Raw genomic sequence first — 13,537 nt, forward strand, 5'->3', positions numbered from 1 at the left:
AGGCGGAATGATGATCAGTACCGTCTGTAGTGGAAATCTGTGAGGAAGTCCAGGGTTTAATTCAAACTTTAATTGTGTCACTAGATTGTGCCCTTCTTTCCACAGCCACATCTTCCTCTCCTCTGCATCAGCATTCATGCTCAGATCGTGGATCACAGAGATATCTGCTGCAGGGCAATGAACTCTCTCACTCTGCAATCATATACACACTGATGTGCACCAAGCGGGGCTGGACAGGGCAGCCAGGAATGACACACAGCATTGAGGAAGCCCAGATTTAGACAGGGTTAATCTGCTGGGAGTCGGGACCTTGGACACATTGTGTGTTTGTCAATGTCGTTATCTAGACTTACCTGTTCCTCTAGGCATCTGAAGAGAATAACATGCCATGCAACACCTAGATATTGATAGCTGTGTTCACACACAGAGGAAATGTTAACTATTTAAGTCAAAATTACTGCAAATTGCTGCAACCATGACCACAGCCATACCAAAGCAAGACAAGGATTTAGGTTTCCAATCCAAACATATCACCAAAATCTCCTAAACTCTCTCACACAAGTCCCTCTTATAGACTTCCATCACTGCTACACACAAAGTGTAATCATCTGATTCTCCACACATTCCAGGGGAATCAAAAAGCTGATAAATCTTTTGTCTGCAACTCTTGTTCTTCCCTTTTTCTTCAGAATACCAAATCTGTGAATGTAGCACTGGGATATAATTATTGCACACGTTTGTAAATTAAATAATCACAGCAGATGATACTGCAGATGGATGGAGCAAGCTTGTGGGCTTGGTTAGCTTTAGGCTGATGTTTTATTTCCAAACAAGGTGAAAATTTGGCTTCCAATTTAACCACATTAAAATCAGACATAAGTTTCTCATGAGCCCTAACAGGTAATAATGTCTGCCAGAATGAAATCCCTTCCATTTCTAGACCTGACAAAAAAAAAAAAAAAAAACACAAAAAAAAACCCCCCCACAACAACCACCACAAACCCCCCCCCCCCAAAAAAAAACCAAAATAAAACAAAACTAAACAAAACAATCAAAACAAACAAACAAAACCCCCCAAAAAACAACAACAAAAAAAAATCTCTTAAAAGACATGGCCTGATCTAAGCTTTGAGTGGAAACAGCCCACAGAGCTGCATACAGAGAAATTTGTGCCCAAAGTCAATTTGGTCTAATATCCAGATATATTTCAAGATGATTTATTTCCTTCTTACCAAATAACCCTTCAGTGTTCAACTGCTAAAATATGACTAAAAAGAGAAAAAGTAGAAGGAACATTGTTGAAGACAACAGAGGGAAACCTCATCTCAAATCAGGGGTCAAACCATGCTCACCTCTGTGATATAAACATGAGCTGAGGCTGCAACCAATGTAGAGGATTGTAGGATGCTCCAAGGGAGTAATCATCTCCTCTTTTTAAGAGAAGCCAAGAACTTGCTGGTTTGATAAATCCTGGATTTGGTACATCCAAATGAAGGCTGTGATTGATGATGATTTTTGCAGAGGAAATGAAAGCTCTAAAATGTCCTGTACACTAAAGGACAGTGTTTGAACAGGAACAAAAGGATTCAGACTAGCCACAGCTTATGCTAGACTGGGAATCAGAGCTTGAAATCATGGGAGTGTTTGGAACAGGTATGAGCTAGGGCAGTCAGGGGTAAAAATACCCACACTATCAGACAGAGCTTGACAGGAATAGAGTAAGGACTATATGATGTGGTATCTACAAGAGTGGGAGAATGGATCTGATAGTCCAAGAAGTCCCTTCCTACCTCATTACCCTAAACCTAATGTAATTTGTTTGTACCTTTCGAGATGCTGAAAGAGAACAGTTGCTGCTTATGAAGATCAGGATGATTAGACAGCAAAAGAATGTGGTTTTGCTATTTTGGCTTAGAGCTGCCACACGAAGAGAGTAAACAGCAGAGGCTGGGACTGGTGCTTGCAGGCAGTCTAAGTCAGCAAAAGCCATGTTCTGTTTTTAGCAAAGCAGGCAGAGGTGACCCTGTGGAGGCGTGCCATGGGAGCCTCCAGGAACCCAGCTAGCGTGGGACCTGCCTGTCTGGCTCAGCACTGGGGAGAAGGCCTGAGGCTGAGTGATGCAGATCACAGCCCTAGTTTATGAGGGTGTGGTGTCCAGTCAAAGAGCAGAGAAAAAAGAGGTGTAACATTGTTTGTGAGAAGCCAACCACATGCAACTGCTGCTTGTGGTGCCTCACTGCCACCTGATGTACAAACTAAGTTTGGAAAGACTTCTTGTGTCTTGTAATGGATCCCCCCGTGTTGCAAGCTGTCCTGTACCCTGAGAGACATTTCTCCATTGCTTTCAGAAAGCAAAGATTTTATCTACTATGTGGTACATAGTATACTTACAGTATACAGTGTCTAGCACACATACAGTGTACACATGTACATCTCTATTCATTTTGTATAGGATGAAACCCAAAGGGTTGTGTAAGAGACTAGTCTTTTTGTTAATGCTGTTGTTATAAATTCTGCTAGTTTAAGCTAGAGGGTAAAATTGTAAATAACAATTGTTGGCACACTGGAACAAAAGAAAACTCCAGGTTATAAATACTGTTTAATGACACAGAAGTTGGGTCCAACACAGAAACCTGGGATAAACTTGCAGAGCAAGTCTAGTATAGTTCAAGGACAGCCTTGTGCTGGATTCCCTTATGCTGTGCCTCAATGATCGTTCTAGTGATAAAGCCAAGATGTTGCCACCCAATGCTACACAAGAGCTGCAACACAGGAGTTTTAATCGAGTGTTTTAAACCAGACAATTCCTAGTTGCAGTCAGTAGAATTGCAGTGGCAATCAGGACTGATTCTAGTAAGGCACACTGCTGCATTAATGAGGTGATTTCTAGCGCATGTAGCTGCACACAACAGGACAGTGTCAATTACTTATATACAGTTCATTATATGAATATGTATTTATATTCCAAGAAGTTTACACCTATTTCCAAGTATGCTAATAATGCTTATACGTATGCTAATTAATTGTGTAGGTCTTAATACACATGCTCATGTATTAGGGAAGGGGTCTCTAGTGGTCGTGTGGGATGGTACCCTACCTCTTTTTAGCCCTCTTTGGTGGCAAATCCAAGTTTTGATGTTTGGCATGGCTCTATCTCGTTATATTCGGCAACAAAACCAGAGCGTACAACCCACCTACAAGAGCTTCGGGTTATTACTGGCATACAAAAAATGCTGTTTATTCGAGTGGATCCTTTCTTATTTCAAAACAAGCCTTTCGGTATCCAGAGCAGCGAGCCGAAGCGGCGGCCACCGCGCGGACCCCGAGGCCTGGCAGCAGGGACACAGGCCGGCCGCCTCCGGGGGAGCGGCGGGCACAGGAACCCGGAGCGGGCACAGCGGGGAGCGGCGGGCACAGAGAGGAGCAGCGGGCAGAGCCGGGAGCGGCGGGCGCAGGAACCCGGAGCGGGCACAGGAACCCGGAGCGGGCACAGCCGGGAGCAGCGGGCAGAGGCGGGAGCGGCGGGCGCAGGAACCCGGAGCGGGCACAGCGGGGAGCGGCGGGCACAGAGAGGAGCAGCGGGCAGAGCCGGGAGCAGCGGGCACAGAGAGGAGCAGCGGGCAGAGGCGGGAGCGGCGGGCGCAGGAACCCGGAGCGGGCAGAGGCGGGAGCGGCGGGCACAGAGAGGAGCAGCGGGCAGAGGCGGGAGCGGCGGGCGCAGGAACCCGGAGCGGGCACAGAGGGGAGCGGCGGGCGCAGGAACCCGGAGCGGGCACAGAGGGGAGCGGCGGGCACAGAGAGGAGCAGCGGGCAGAGGCGGGAGCGGCGGGCACAGGAACCCGGAGCGGGCACAGCGGGGAGCGGCGGGCACAGAGAGGAGCAGCGGGCAGAGCCGGGAGCGGCGGGCGCAGGAACCCGGAGCGGGCACAGGAACCCGGAGCGGGCACAGCGGGGAGCGGCGGGCGCAGGAACCCGGAGCGGCAGAGGCGGGAGCGGCGAGCGCAGGAGCCCGGAGCAGCACACTCCCGGGCCGCCCCGGCTGCGGCGCCATTGCCGGGAGGGCGCGGCGCTGCCACCGCCCCGCCCGCGCATGCGCACGTGAGGCGGGTCAGCTGAGCGCGCCGCGCTCGGGCCGCGCCGGGCCATGGCGTCCATCCTGGACGAGTACGAGGACTCCCTGCACCGCTCCGTGTCCGTGCAGCAGAGCCGCGCCAGCGTGGGCATCCCGCACTCCGGTACGTGTGCGCCGGGGCCTCCCGTGTGCGGCGTTCCCGCGGAGAGGGGGAGGCGAGGCCGCGGCGCCGGGTGCTGTGCCGCCTGGAAGAGGTGTGTCACCGTGTGTGTGACACGGCCGCGGCTGGTTTTTTCCACGGCTTGCTGTGGGAAGTGTTTAGAGACAGGGAGCACTTGATTCCTGGCTCGGCAGAGTGCTGATGGGGGTCAGCCCAGCGAAACTGCGACGTTGTTTATGTGTGGGAGGCTCTGGCCTGAGGTGCTGCGCGGAGCAAAGGCGCTTGTGCCAGTGTGGTCACAAGTTAAAATCAGCCACACCTCAGCTCTGTGCAGCTCAGAGCTGTGGTAGCGGGTTGGGAACAGCTCGTCACTTTGCTTCTTTTTTCTGTTCCTCTCTGAGGAAGCCATGCTTTACCGTGTCATGGATGTGTGCACAGCTGTTCCTGCACCGAGTTCTTGTCCTAACCCAGGCACAGTTTACCAAAGACTTCGTTTCTTTAGAGTGGCTCCTTTGCACGAATGTAAGATGACCAACAAAGAAGTCTGTAACACTACTGCACTTTTCTGTCGAGGGACGTGAGGCTTTGGTATACTGTGCTGCTCAGGGAGGTGTTCCATCAGTGTAAAGTAATGGTGTAATGACCACTCCGTTTTTTCTTTCATGTCAGAGAAATTTATTCCATTATTATAAATTCAAACTTTATTAGGTTCAATAACCATTTTCTACCAGATGTTGCCTCTCAATATTTTTTGAGTGTGGCAGGGAAATGTAGGTTATGAGAGAATTCTGTTCCAACTGGTATTGTCATGGTAGTACCAGCTGCTCTGCAGAGCTGGTGTTTTTGAGTTACAGGTTTGGAAATACATAGACACATTCTTCCAAGTTTTTTTTTCCTTGTATAGTGTTGCCCGCTGATAAGCTTTGGGGAAATCAGGTTGTGAGGTTCATATATATGTTAAGAGTTGATAAATTCTGTCATGCTGTGTATATAATGGAGTATAAATACACTGATAGAGTTACTCTGAGTCTAGCTACTGAAGTAGGTATGTTCCTCTTTTTTGTTTTAACATAGATGGATTTTCACTGTGTAATGTTAACGAGTAAGTGGCCTGAATAGGTGTTGTGCAGAATAGTGTTGGGACAAGTTGTGTCACTGAAAATAAATTTTCAAGGACTTAGCTTTTCTTCTTGATTGCTGTGACATTGTCCTCAGTCATGGCTGTCTTAGAGTTGAGAAATCTGCCTGCTTGCTGACAGTTGATATTGGCAGAGGAAGTTTGGGAAACTGCTTAATTGCAAAGGCACAGCCTAATCAGGATTTCAGTTATTCTTAAATCAGGCCACAGAGGCGATTTTTAATAAAATTTAGGTTGGTAAAAGTTGTGAGCAATCTGAAGTGTAAGTAAATTTATTTTGTAAAAAGATACAATAGTTAACTTCCTTAAAGGAGTCCTTAAGGTTAGGTTTGCAATTTTGGAAGATGTTGGAACTCATTCTCCAGTTTCAGGGAGTTGTTCCCTGTGCTTGTTAAACTGCAGATACTGGTTCTCAAAGTTGTAGATCAGCAAGCAGTGGCTCTGTATCCAACTTAAAGTCCTGTTGCATTATGAACTTCAAGTACTGTAGCTCCAACTTTGAAAAGCCTACTTTGGGCCACTAGACTTGACCATACTGGTGATCTTAGATCTTTGGACAGATTAAAAGGTCTGAGGAAATATGTAGCTTTGCCCAGAAATCAGGGTGGGAAATGCTGCAGTAGAATCTTGCTGATATAGAAGAGGGACACTGAGGACAAGATGAGGCAGAGGAAGCTCATCCTTCTCCTATTAGGGACAACAGCTAAAATCTTGATGTGATTGCTGATGATCCTATGGGTGTTATAAACATAATGGATACAGGTCTAAAGAGTCCAGAATGCTGAAATCCAATACTTTGGCTTTAACTATGACTGAATTAAACCATTAAACAGCTTAGCCTTAACTCTAAACCCTTACCTCTGTATAGATGCTATTTGTTCCCTTCCTGCATTTAAGTTTCCTTGCTGAGTCAGCCTTGCTTTGCCAGGTGACAGTCTGAAAAAAATTTGAGATTAGATGAATGTCACTTGATCTCATAACATGAACGTTTTTCAGAGTAATCCTTCCCTTATATATATATATTGGTATGTATGTATGTTTGTACTGGTTAGTTGTGATATGATGTGAATCTGCACTTTGAGAGCTTTTTGGACATTTTTGAGCTGCAGTTCATACCAGTAAATTTAAACTGTGGCATTGCAGCTCCCTAATCTGAAAAGAACATAATTTCCACTTAACTGAAAATAAAAGAATGCACGCTTGTATAAATGAGTAGTGTTTAACATTTGGATCAATGTGTAAGAAAAAATCGCATGCTGAGCAAAAGGCTGCCTATTCAGGTTGTGGTTGCTTTGTCTCTTCCTGTATGTGCATCTTTCTTCTGCAAAAAGTGCATTTTAAGGATCCTGCATCTAGTCTAGAGGTGAGACACAGGCAAGGAGAAAGCATTGGTGGAATAGACAATTAAAGGATTAGACTACTAGTAGCAGGCAACTTTCCACTACTACATTGTCTTTTTCAACACCACTAGGCCTGGAATTAGAGGGTTTTTTTCTCTGTGTTCCTGGTCCATGATGCACACTTCCTTCTTAGTAAAACTTGGAGCAGCACCCACAATCCTTTTAGTCTTTTAGGGTGGATTTTTATGAGTTTTGGGTTGTTGTTTGTAGGGTTTTGTCTTGTTTAGTTTCTAAGTGTTCATGTTCTTTCTTCAGGATATGTCAATGCACGACTGGAGAAGGAAACACCAATATTTAACAAGCAGAGGATTGATTTTGCTCCTCCAGAGAAAATTAACAGCTTAGTCGTCTCCTCTAACCAGCTCTGTATGAGCCTTGGGAAAGACACTCTGCTCAGGTAATGCTGCCAGAATCCTGAAGTAATTGTTTTTCCCCTGCCGCCTTCTTTTTCCTTGAGATGTTAGAGAACTTAAATTTGCAAACTGGATAAAAAGCCATGAGCTCAATACGGAAAACAAGTGAGGAGTTACTTATATGTGAACTTTTGTTGGCAGCATGCTTTCATGGTTTCTGTTTGCAGGATTGATCTTGGGAAGCCAGATGAACCTAATCAGGTAGAGCTGGGACGTAAAGATGAAGCCAAAGTCTACAAGATGTTTTTGGACCACACAGGTAAGGCAGTGGGTCATGGGTGTTTACAGACAGTGGACAGAGCAGAACAAGTGCTGGTGAAGGAGTTCTCTTTCTTGTTTTGTACATAAGGCGAACAGATCAATCTTCCATGAGCCGGACTCTGTTTCCCCAGGCTCCTGCCTGCTGGTTTGCCCTTTTGCTATTAGTAAAGCATGGGTTTGTTGTGCCTCTGTTGTGTTTTCGAACTCTGAAATGAACACATGCAATTAGGCTGCTAAATTCTGAGCAAGGCTGCTAAAACCAATCAAAGGAAATGTTTGCAGTCATGCTCTGCTGTATGGTTTCTAAGAATATTTAAAATGGGCCATAAAACATCTGCAGTCCACTGTAGCCTAGACTGATTTTTAAACAACTAAACAGAAGTTTGGGAAGAGATGTTCGTATCTCTCACCAACTGCCAGGGATAGGAGGGAGCTCTGGGAAGTGTTTATCCTTAGAACATTTATTGAAACAGAATACCTTCTTGGTAAAGCATCTGGTACCAGTTATTTAATGTTGCAACATATGGACTACTGTTCTGATCCAGCATGGAAATCCCCCACATTCCCATAAATGCCTGGGAAAGTCTTGGATTAAGTATGTTGATATTGGAACTTACGAAATGTTAGGATTAGAAGCTTCAGGAATTTGGCTTGCTTAGGCACAGTCCTGATTTGTTTTCTCCTTCTCCCTCCCATACCCCTCTCCTTTGGCAGGCTCTCATCTCCTGATTGCTCTGAACACCAGCGAATGTCTTTACCTGAACAGAAGTGTTCAGAAAGTGCGAGCACTCTCCCGCTGGAAAGGACACTTGATTGAAAGTGTGGGCTGGAACAAATTTCTTGGTTCAGAAACCAACACAGGGCCTATCCTGGTGGGGACATCCCAGGGGCAGATCTATGAGGCTGAAATTTCTGTCAGCGAAGGAAGCCTCTTTAGCACTAACCCTGACCAGTACTTCCGACAGGTCTACACTCTGGAGGAGGAATCTGGACCTGCCCCAGTCTGCTGCTTGGAAATTGAACGAGGGATAGAAGGGAAATTTTTTATTATAGCCACCACTAGGAAGAGACTCTTTCAGTTTGTTGGCAAAGTGCCTGAAGGGACAGAGCAGCAGGGCTTCAGCTCCATATTTGCAGTGCATGCTGACCATCTGCCCAGCTTTCGTGAGTTTCCAGCCAACTTGGGTTTCAGTGAAATAGCCTTTTACACTCCAAAACTGCGTTCCAACCCACGCTCCTTTGCCTGGATGATGGGAAATGGTGTTTTATATGGTACATTGGATTATAGTCGTCCTGATTCAATTCTCAGTGATGAACGGGTCTGGGTTTATCCTCCTGATATTGACATAACTGTGAACAAACCAATATCCATTGTACTTACCCAGTTCCACTTCCTATTGCTTCTGTCTGACCGGGTGAAGGCTGTCTGCACTCTGAATGGACAGGTTGTTTTTCAGGATCTGTTCCTGGAGAAGTTTGGCTCGCTGACACGCATGATTAAAGATCCCACAGTCCAGCAGATATGGATCCACACTGAGAAAGTAGTTTTTCGCTACCATGTCCAGCGGGAATCTAGAGATGTGTGGAAGATGTATATGAATATGAACAAATTTGATTTAGCAAAAGAGTATTGTAAGGACCGTCCAGAGTGTCTTGACATTGTGTTGGCCAAGGAGGCAGAGCACTGCTTCCAAAACAAGAGGTATCTGGACAGTGCCAAATGTTATGCACTGACCCAGAACTACTTCGAGGAAATTGCTCTGAAGTTCATTGAAGCCAAGCAGGAAGAGGCCCTGATGGAGTTTCTGATTAAGAAGCTAAGTAACCTTAAGCCTTCGGAGAAGACACAGACCACTCTGCTGACCACGTGGTTGACAGAGCTGTACCTGAACTGGCTGGGTATATTGCAAGGAGATCCCTCACAGCGAAGTCTCTATTTGGATACACGGGAAAAGTTCCGCACTTTCCTGAGCAGCCCTAAAAACAAAGACTGTCTTTTTAATAACCGGGCATCTATTTATGAGCTGTTGGCAAGCCATGGCGACACAGAGCACATGGTCTACTTTGCAGTCATCATGCAGGATTACGAGCGTGTGGTAGCTCACCACTGCCAGCATGATGAGTACGATGAGGCTCTAAATGTGCTGTCCAGGCACAGAGATGAGAAACTCTTCTACAAGTTCTCTCCGGTTCTCATCCAACATATTCCCAAGAAGGTAGTTGATGCTTGGATTTCTATGGGCTCTAGACTGGATGCCAGGAACCTCATTCCAGCCCTTGTTAACTACAGCCAGAGTGCCAGCACCCAGCAGATCAACGAAGCCATTAGATATATGGAGTTTTGTGTCTACCAGTTGGAGGAAACCCAGCAAGCCATTCACAACTACCTGTTGTCTCTCTATGCTTTGTGTCGGCCAGACTCACTGCTATCGTACCTGGAGCAAGCAGGAACCAACCCAAACAGGATCCACTACGACCTGAAGTATGCACTGCGCCTGTGTGCGGAGCACGGGCACCACCGTGCATGTGTCCACGTTTACAAAGTGATGGAATTATATGAAGAGGCTGTGGATCTTGCCTTACAGGTGTGTGTGTGTCTGTGCATGTTGTGATACACAGGAATCTAGCTTGTTCAAGTTGCATTGAACAGCAGAGCATTGGGAGGAACTGGACAGACTCACTGGTATCAAAGCTGTGCAACTTAGGCTTGGAAGAAAGACTATTAACATTTTCTGTGCTTTCACAACTGTTTCAAGTAGGCAGCTGACTTAAAAGCCATTAACTGAGGGTGGGGGTATGGAAAGTTCAAGGAGGAGTACTGTCTGCCTCAACACAGTCTCTGACATAAAATACCTTTAACATATTTGCATTTATGCAAGATTTATATAGCTGTTGATAAGGATTCTAATTACTTCCTATTCCTAGCTTTGGTAATTATCACAGAAGCCTTTGTCAGCTTAGCCTGACCTTCAGGGAGATGCTGGATTTTTTTCCTGTTGGAATTGTTATGCCTTTGCTGAAATGTGTGTTCAGCAAAGATAGTGTAACGTGAATTTGCCCTTTCTGTGCTGGCCTTTGTTCTCTGTTGGGTAGCAAGCTAATATCCAGTGAGGAGTACTGGTGAAAAGGAAGGTGTTTGACATGGAAACAAGGAGCAGGCCAGTAGTGCAATCCTGGGCAGTGAGATAGCAATAGAAGTTTTCTAAATGCCTCTTAAAATGAACAGCAGGCTTTTAAGTTGAATGGTGGATAAACAAAGAGGGAAGCTTAACTCTGTTTCCTTGTCTGTCCAACTTCTAGGTGGATGTTGACCTTGCCAAGTCCTGTGCAGATCTTCCTGAAGATGATGAGGAACTCCGGAAGAAGCTGTGGTTGAAGATCGCTCGCCATGTTGTTCAGGAAGAGAAGGATGTCAAGAAGGCAATGGCCTGCCTCTCCAGCTGTGCTCTGCTGAAGATTGAAGATGTGCTGCCATTCTTTCCAGACTTTGTCACTATTGACCACTTCAAGGAGGCAATCTGTAACTCCCTGGAGGATTACAACAAGCACATTGAGGAACTGAAAAGGGAGATGGAGGAAGCCACACAGAGTGCCAAGAGGATTCGAGAGGACATCCAGGAAATGAGAAATAAGTATGGCTCTGTGGAGCCTCAGGAGAAATGTGCTGCTTGTGACTTTCCACTTCTAAACCGCCCTTTTTACCTTTTCCTGTGCGGTCACATGTTTCACTATGACTGTCTCCTCCAAGCAGTTTTCCCAAACCTTCCTGCCTATAAGCAGGCAAAACTTGAAGATCTTCAGAAGAAGCTGGCAGCTACCAGTCAGCCATCCAAGAGCCACCATCGTCCCAAGGATGCAGACACCATTAGCTTAGGGAAGGGGCAGCAGAGCCGGGAACAGATCAAAGCCGACATTGATGATATTGTGGCAGCTGAATGTGTGTACTGTGGTGAGCTGATGATCCGGTCCATTGACAAGCCTTTTATTGATCCCCAAAAGTATGAAGAGGAGATGCAAAGCTGGCTGTAGTTTGCCAAATCTTCAACTGTCAAACAAATGGTGAAGCTTCTATGGTAGGAATATAACCTCCAGGAGCAGGAACACAGTGACTTCTGTGCAACTCTAAACTAAGGGTAGTGTGGTCTTTTTACCAAGGTTAGGGAGAACTGGTCTTGAGAAATGGGGAGATATGGCTATGGCTGTCTAAGAACTTTAACAATATTTAGAGCTAACCTACTGGAATATATTTAGCAGATGTTTCTGCTTGCAGTTCTTGCGAGGTTCTCAGTGTGAAGCTAAATGGAGTGCCTTGTTTTACAGAAGGAATTGGGAACAGCCTGTGATTTGTCTGACCTGTTGTGTGGTACTTGTTTTGGTGAAGACAAGCTGAAGGAGAAAGGTAGTGAAGGCCACTAAGCAGTGTAGTCTTTATTCATCACTTTCAAAGCTAGAATTGCCCTGTGTTTCCTTTTTGTTGAGAGTCTACAACCACATACATAGAAAGAACATGAAAGGACAGAAGCTCTTACATATTTATATTTTGTAAACATCATGCTACACAAATACATGTTTCTACACAATGTGAAACAAGAATGTGTGTAATTTTCAAGCAGGAGTGTCTCGTAATACACTAAAGTAATTTGCCTGCAATTCAAGATGTATAATTCTCTTTCTCACAAGCTTTATGCACAAGACCACACACATTTGGGTTTTCTGTAGGTACTGTTTCTCCAAATGCCTGTTCACCCTTTCATTCCTCCTTCATCCTATTTCTACTATTGCTGCCTTTGCATAGTGGGTCTTGGTTTTGTCTTCACCCCAAACCAAAACTGATAGATGCAGTGGTAAGGTTTCAGCTGATACTGTGCGAGCAGGAGCACAGTCTGTTTGTATGTCTTCTTGTGGTTCTCTTCAAGCTTGCACTTGCTGAGCATTAGACTCAAGATCTAGTCAGAGGTTTGCTCAAGGGTAGTCTCCAGAAAAGTTCTGTTGGTGTGAAATTTGCTTTGCCCTTTGAAGCTAGTACCTTGTGCCTAAAAAGTCTTTTGCCTTCCACTTTTTGGAGATGGCTGCAAGTCAATGTTTGTATCTATTGCGCCAAACTGGAAAATTTTTCCCAGAAGGTAGCAATCACTACATTGTGAGTGAGAGAAGAAAAAAAAATTGTTAGCAGTTTAGCAAGGGTTCCTTGGTTTGTTTTAAGAAAATAAAATCTTAATTAAGTTTTGTTGTTTGGTATTGAATCACAAAGGTAGTAATTGACAAAAGAATTGGATGTTCTAAAAGACAAATTACAATTCTTGTAATTAAGGCAATAGAAAATACTGTCTTCTGAAAGACCACCTCAGTTCTTTCACATGAATATGTGTGCTTGTCTTGAATACCTCTCTCAATCTCCTAACCACTTACCCTGTTTGTAGGGTTGTAGGAATGGGTCTTCATGTTATTGTAGGAGGATATGTATTGGTTCCCTCAAGGATCTGACCTAAGAATTCTGTGTTCAGAACTTCAGAAGAACATCTGTGCTTTTGTTGGGAGCATCAGCCTGGAATGAATGAATGAATTTTATCTGTGTAAAATGACACAACTAATAAAAAACAGATATGAAAGTAGGAAGACCTGAGGTTTCAAGATCCTCTTTTCTTTGATGGATCCATGGGATAGGCAGTCTCATTTACCAGCTGGTGGTGTATGTTTGTTGGCTTGTCAGAAAGCACTGTTTCAATGGTTCCCTTAAGTGGTAGTTTAGAAAACCCACATGCTATAGTTTTCTTCGGCTCTGCACAGCCTTTTGCTTTGAATAAGTTGGTGGGTCTGGCAGAAGAATTTGTGATGAAAACTAAATGTGATGTCTTTTGAAATTTACCATTAAACCTGTTATAACTGGCCACTCCTGTGAATCATCATCTTTTCCTATAAGCAGTGTGATACTTAAGGTTGTACATGTCGTTACAAACCAACAGTAGCCTCCCACCCAAACCAGTTTCTGGTCAAAGGTAAGTGGCTGTTTTTCTGCCCTTTAGCAGATAAGTATCAACTCATTCTGATGCAGGGATAATTTCAGATTATTTTGAGATGTTCTTAATACTTGTT

General features: G+C 45.0%; 1 protein-coding gene across 2 annotated transcripts; it reads left to right on the forward strand.

Annotated features, from left to right (window-relative positions):
* Window positions 1-4,103: 4,103 nt before the first annotated feature.
* VPS18 (VPS18 core subunit of CORVET and HOPS complexes) lies at window positions 4,104-13,334 on the forward strand. 2 transcript variants are annotated; one of them, XM_066321210.1, is made up of 5 exons: window positions 4,104-4,235; window positions 7,026-7,167; window positions 7,351-7,442; window positions 8,159-10,029; window positions 10,745-13,334. In XM_066321210.1, the coding sequence occupies exons 1-5, from the start codon at window positions 4,145-4,147 to the stop codon at window positions 11,471-11,473; spliced, it is 2,925 nt and encodes a 974-aa protein (XP_066177307.1). In that variant the 5' UTR covers window positions 4,104-4,144; the 3' UTR covers window positions 11,474-13,334. The 2 variants fall into 2 exon arrangements, with proteins under 2 accessions (XP_066177307.1, XP_066177308.1); XM_066321211.1 differs by lacking the exon at window positions 4,104-4,235 and having other exon boundaries at window positions 7,030-7,167; window positions 8,410-10,029.
* Window positions 13,335-13,537: the final 203 nt, after the last annotated feature.

The sequence above is a fragment of the Sylvia atricapilla genome, chromosome 6 (assembly GCF_009819655.1).
Source record: "Sylvia atricapilla isolate bSylAtr1 chromosome 6, bSylAtr1.pri, whole genome shotgun sequence".
Classification (NCBI taxonomy): domain Eukaryota; kingdom Metazoa; phylum Chordata; class Aves; order Passeriformes; family Sylviidae; genus Sylvia; species Sylvia atricapilla.

What these genes read in the sequence shown, in the direction of transcription:
- VPS18 (XM_066321210.1), top strand. Translation starts at nt 4,145, where the DNA reads ATGGCGTCCATCCTGGACGAGTACGAGGACTCCCTGCACCGCTCCGTG. An exon ending in GGGAAAGACACTCTGCTCAG is followed by an intron (nt 7,168 to 7,350) that starts GTAATGCTGCCA and finishes TTCTGTTTGCAG; the next exon opens with GATTGATCTTGGGAAGCCAG. An exon ending in CTGTGGATCTTGCCTTACAG is followed by an intron (nt 10,030 to 10,744) that starts GTGTGTGTGTGT and finishes TCCAACTTCTAG; the next exon opens with GTGGATGTTGACCTTGCCAA.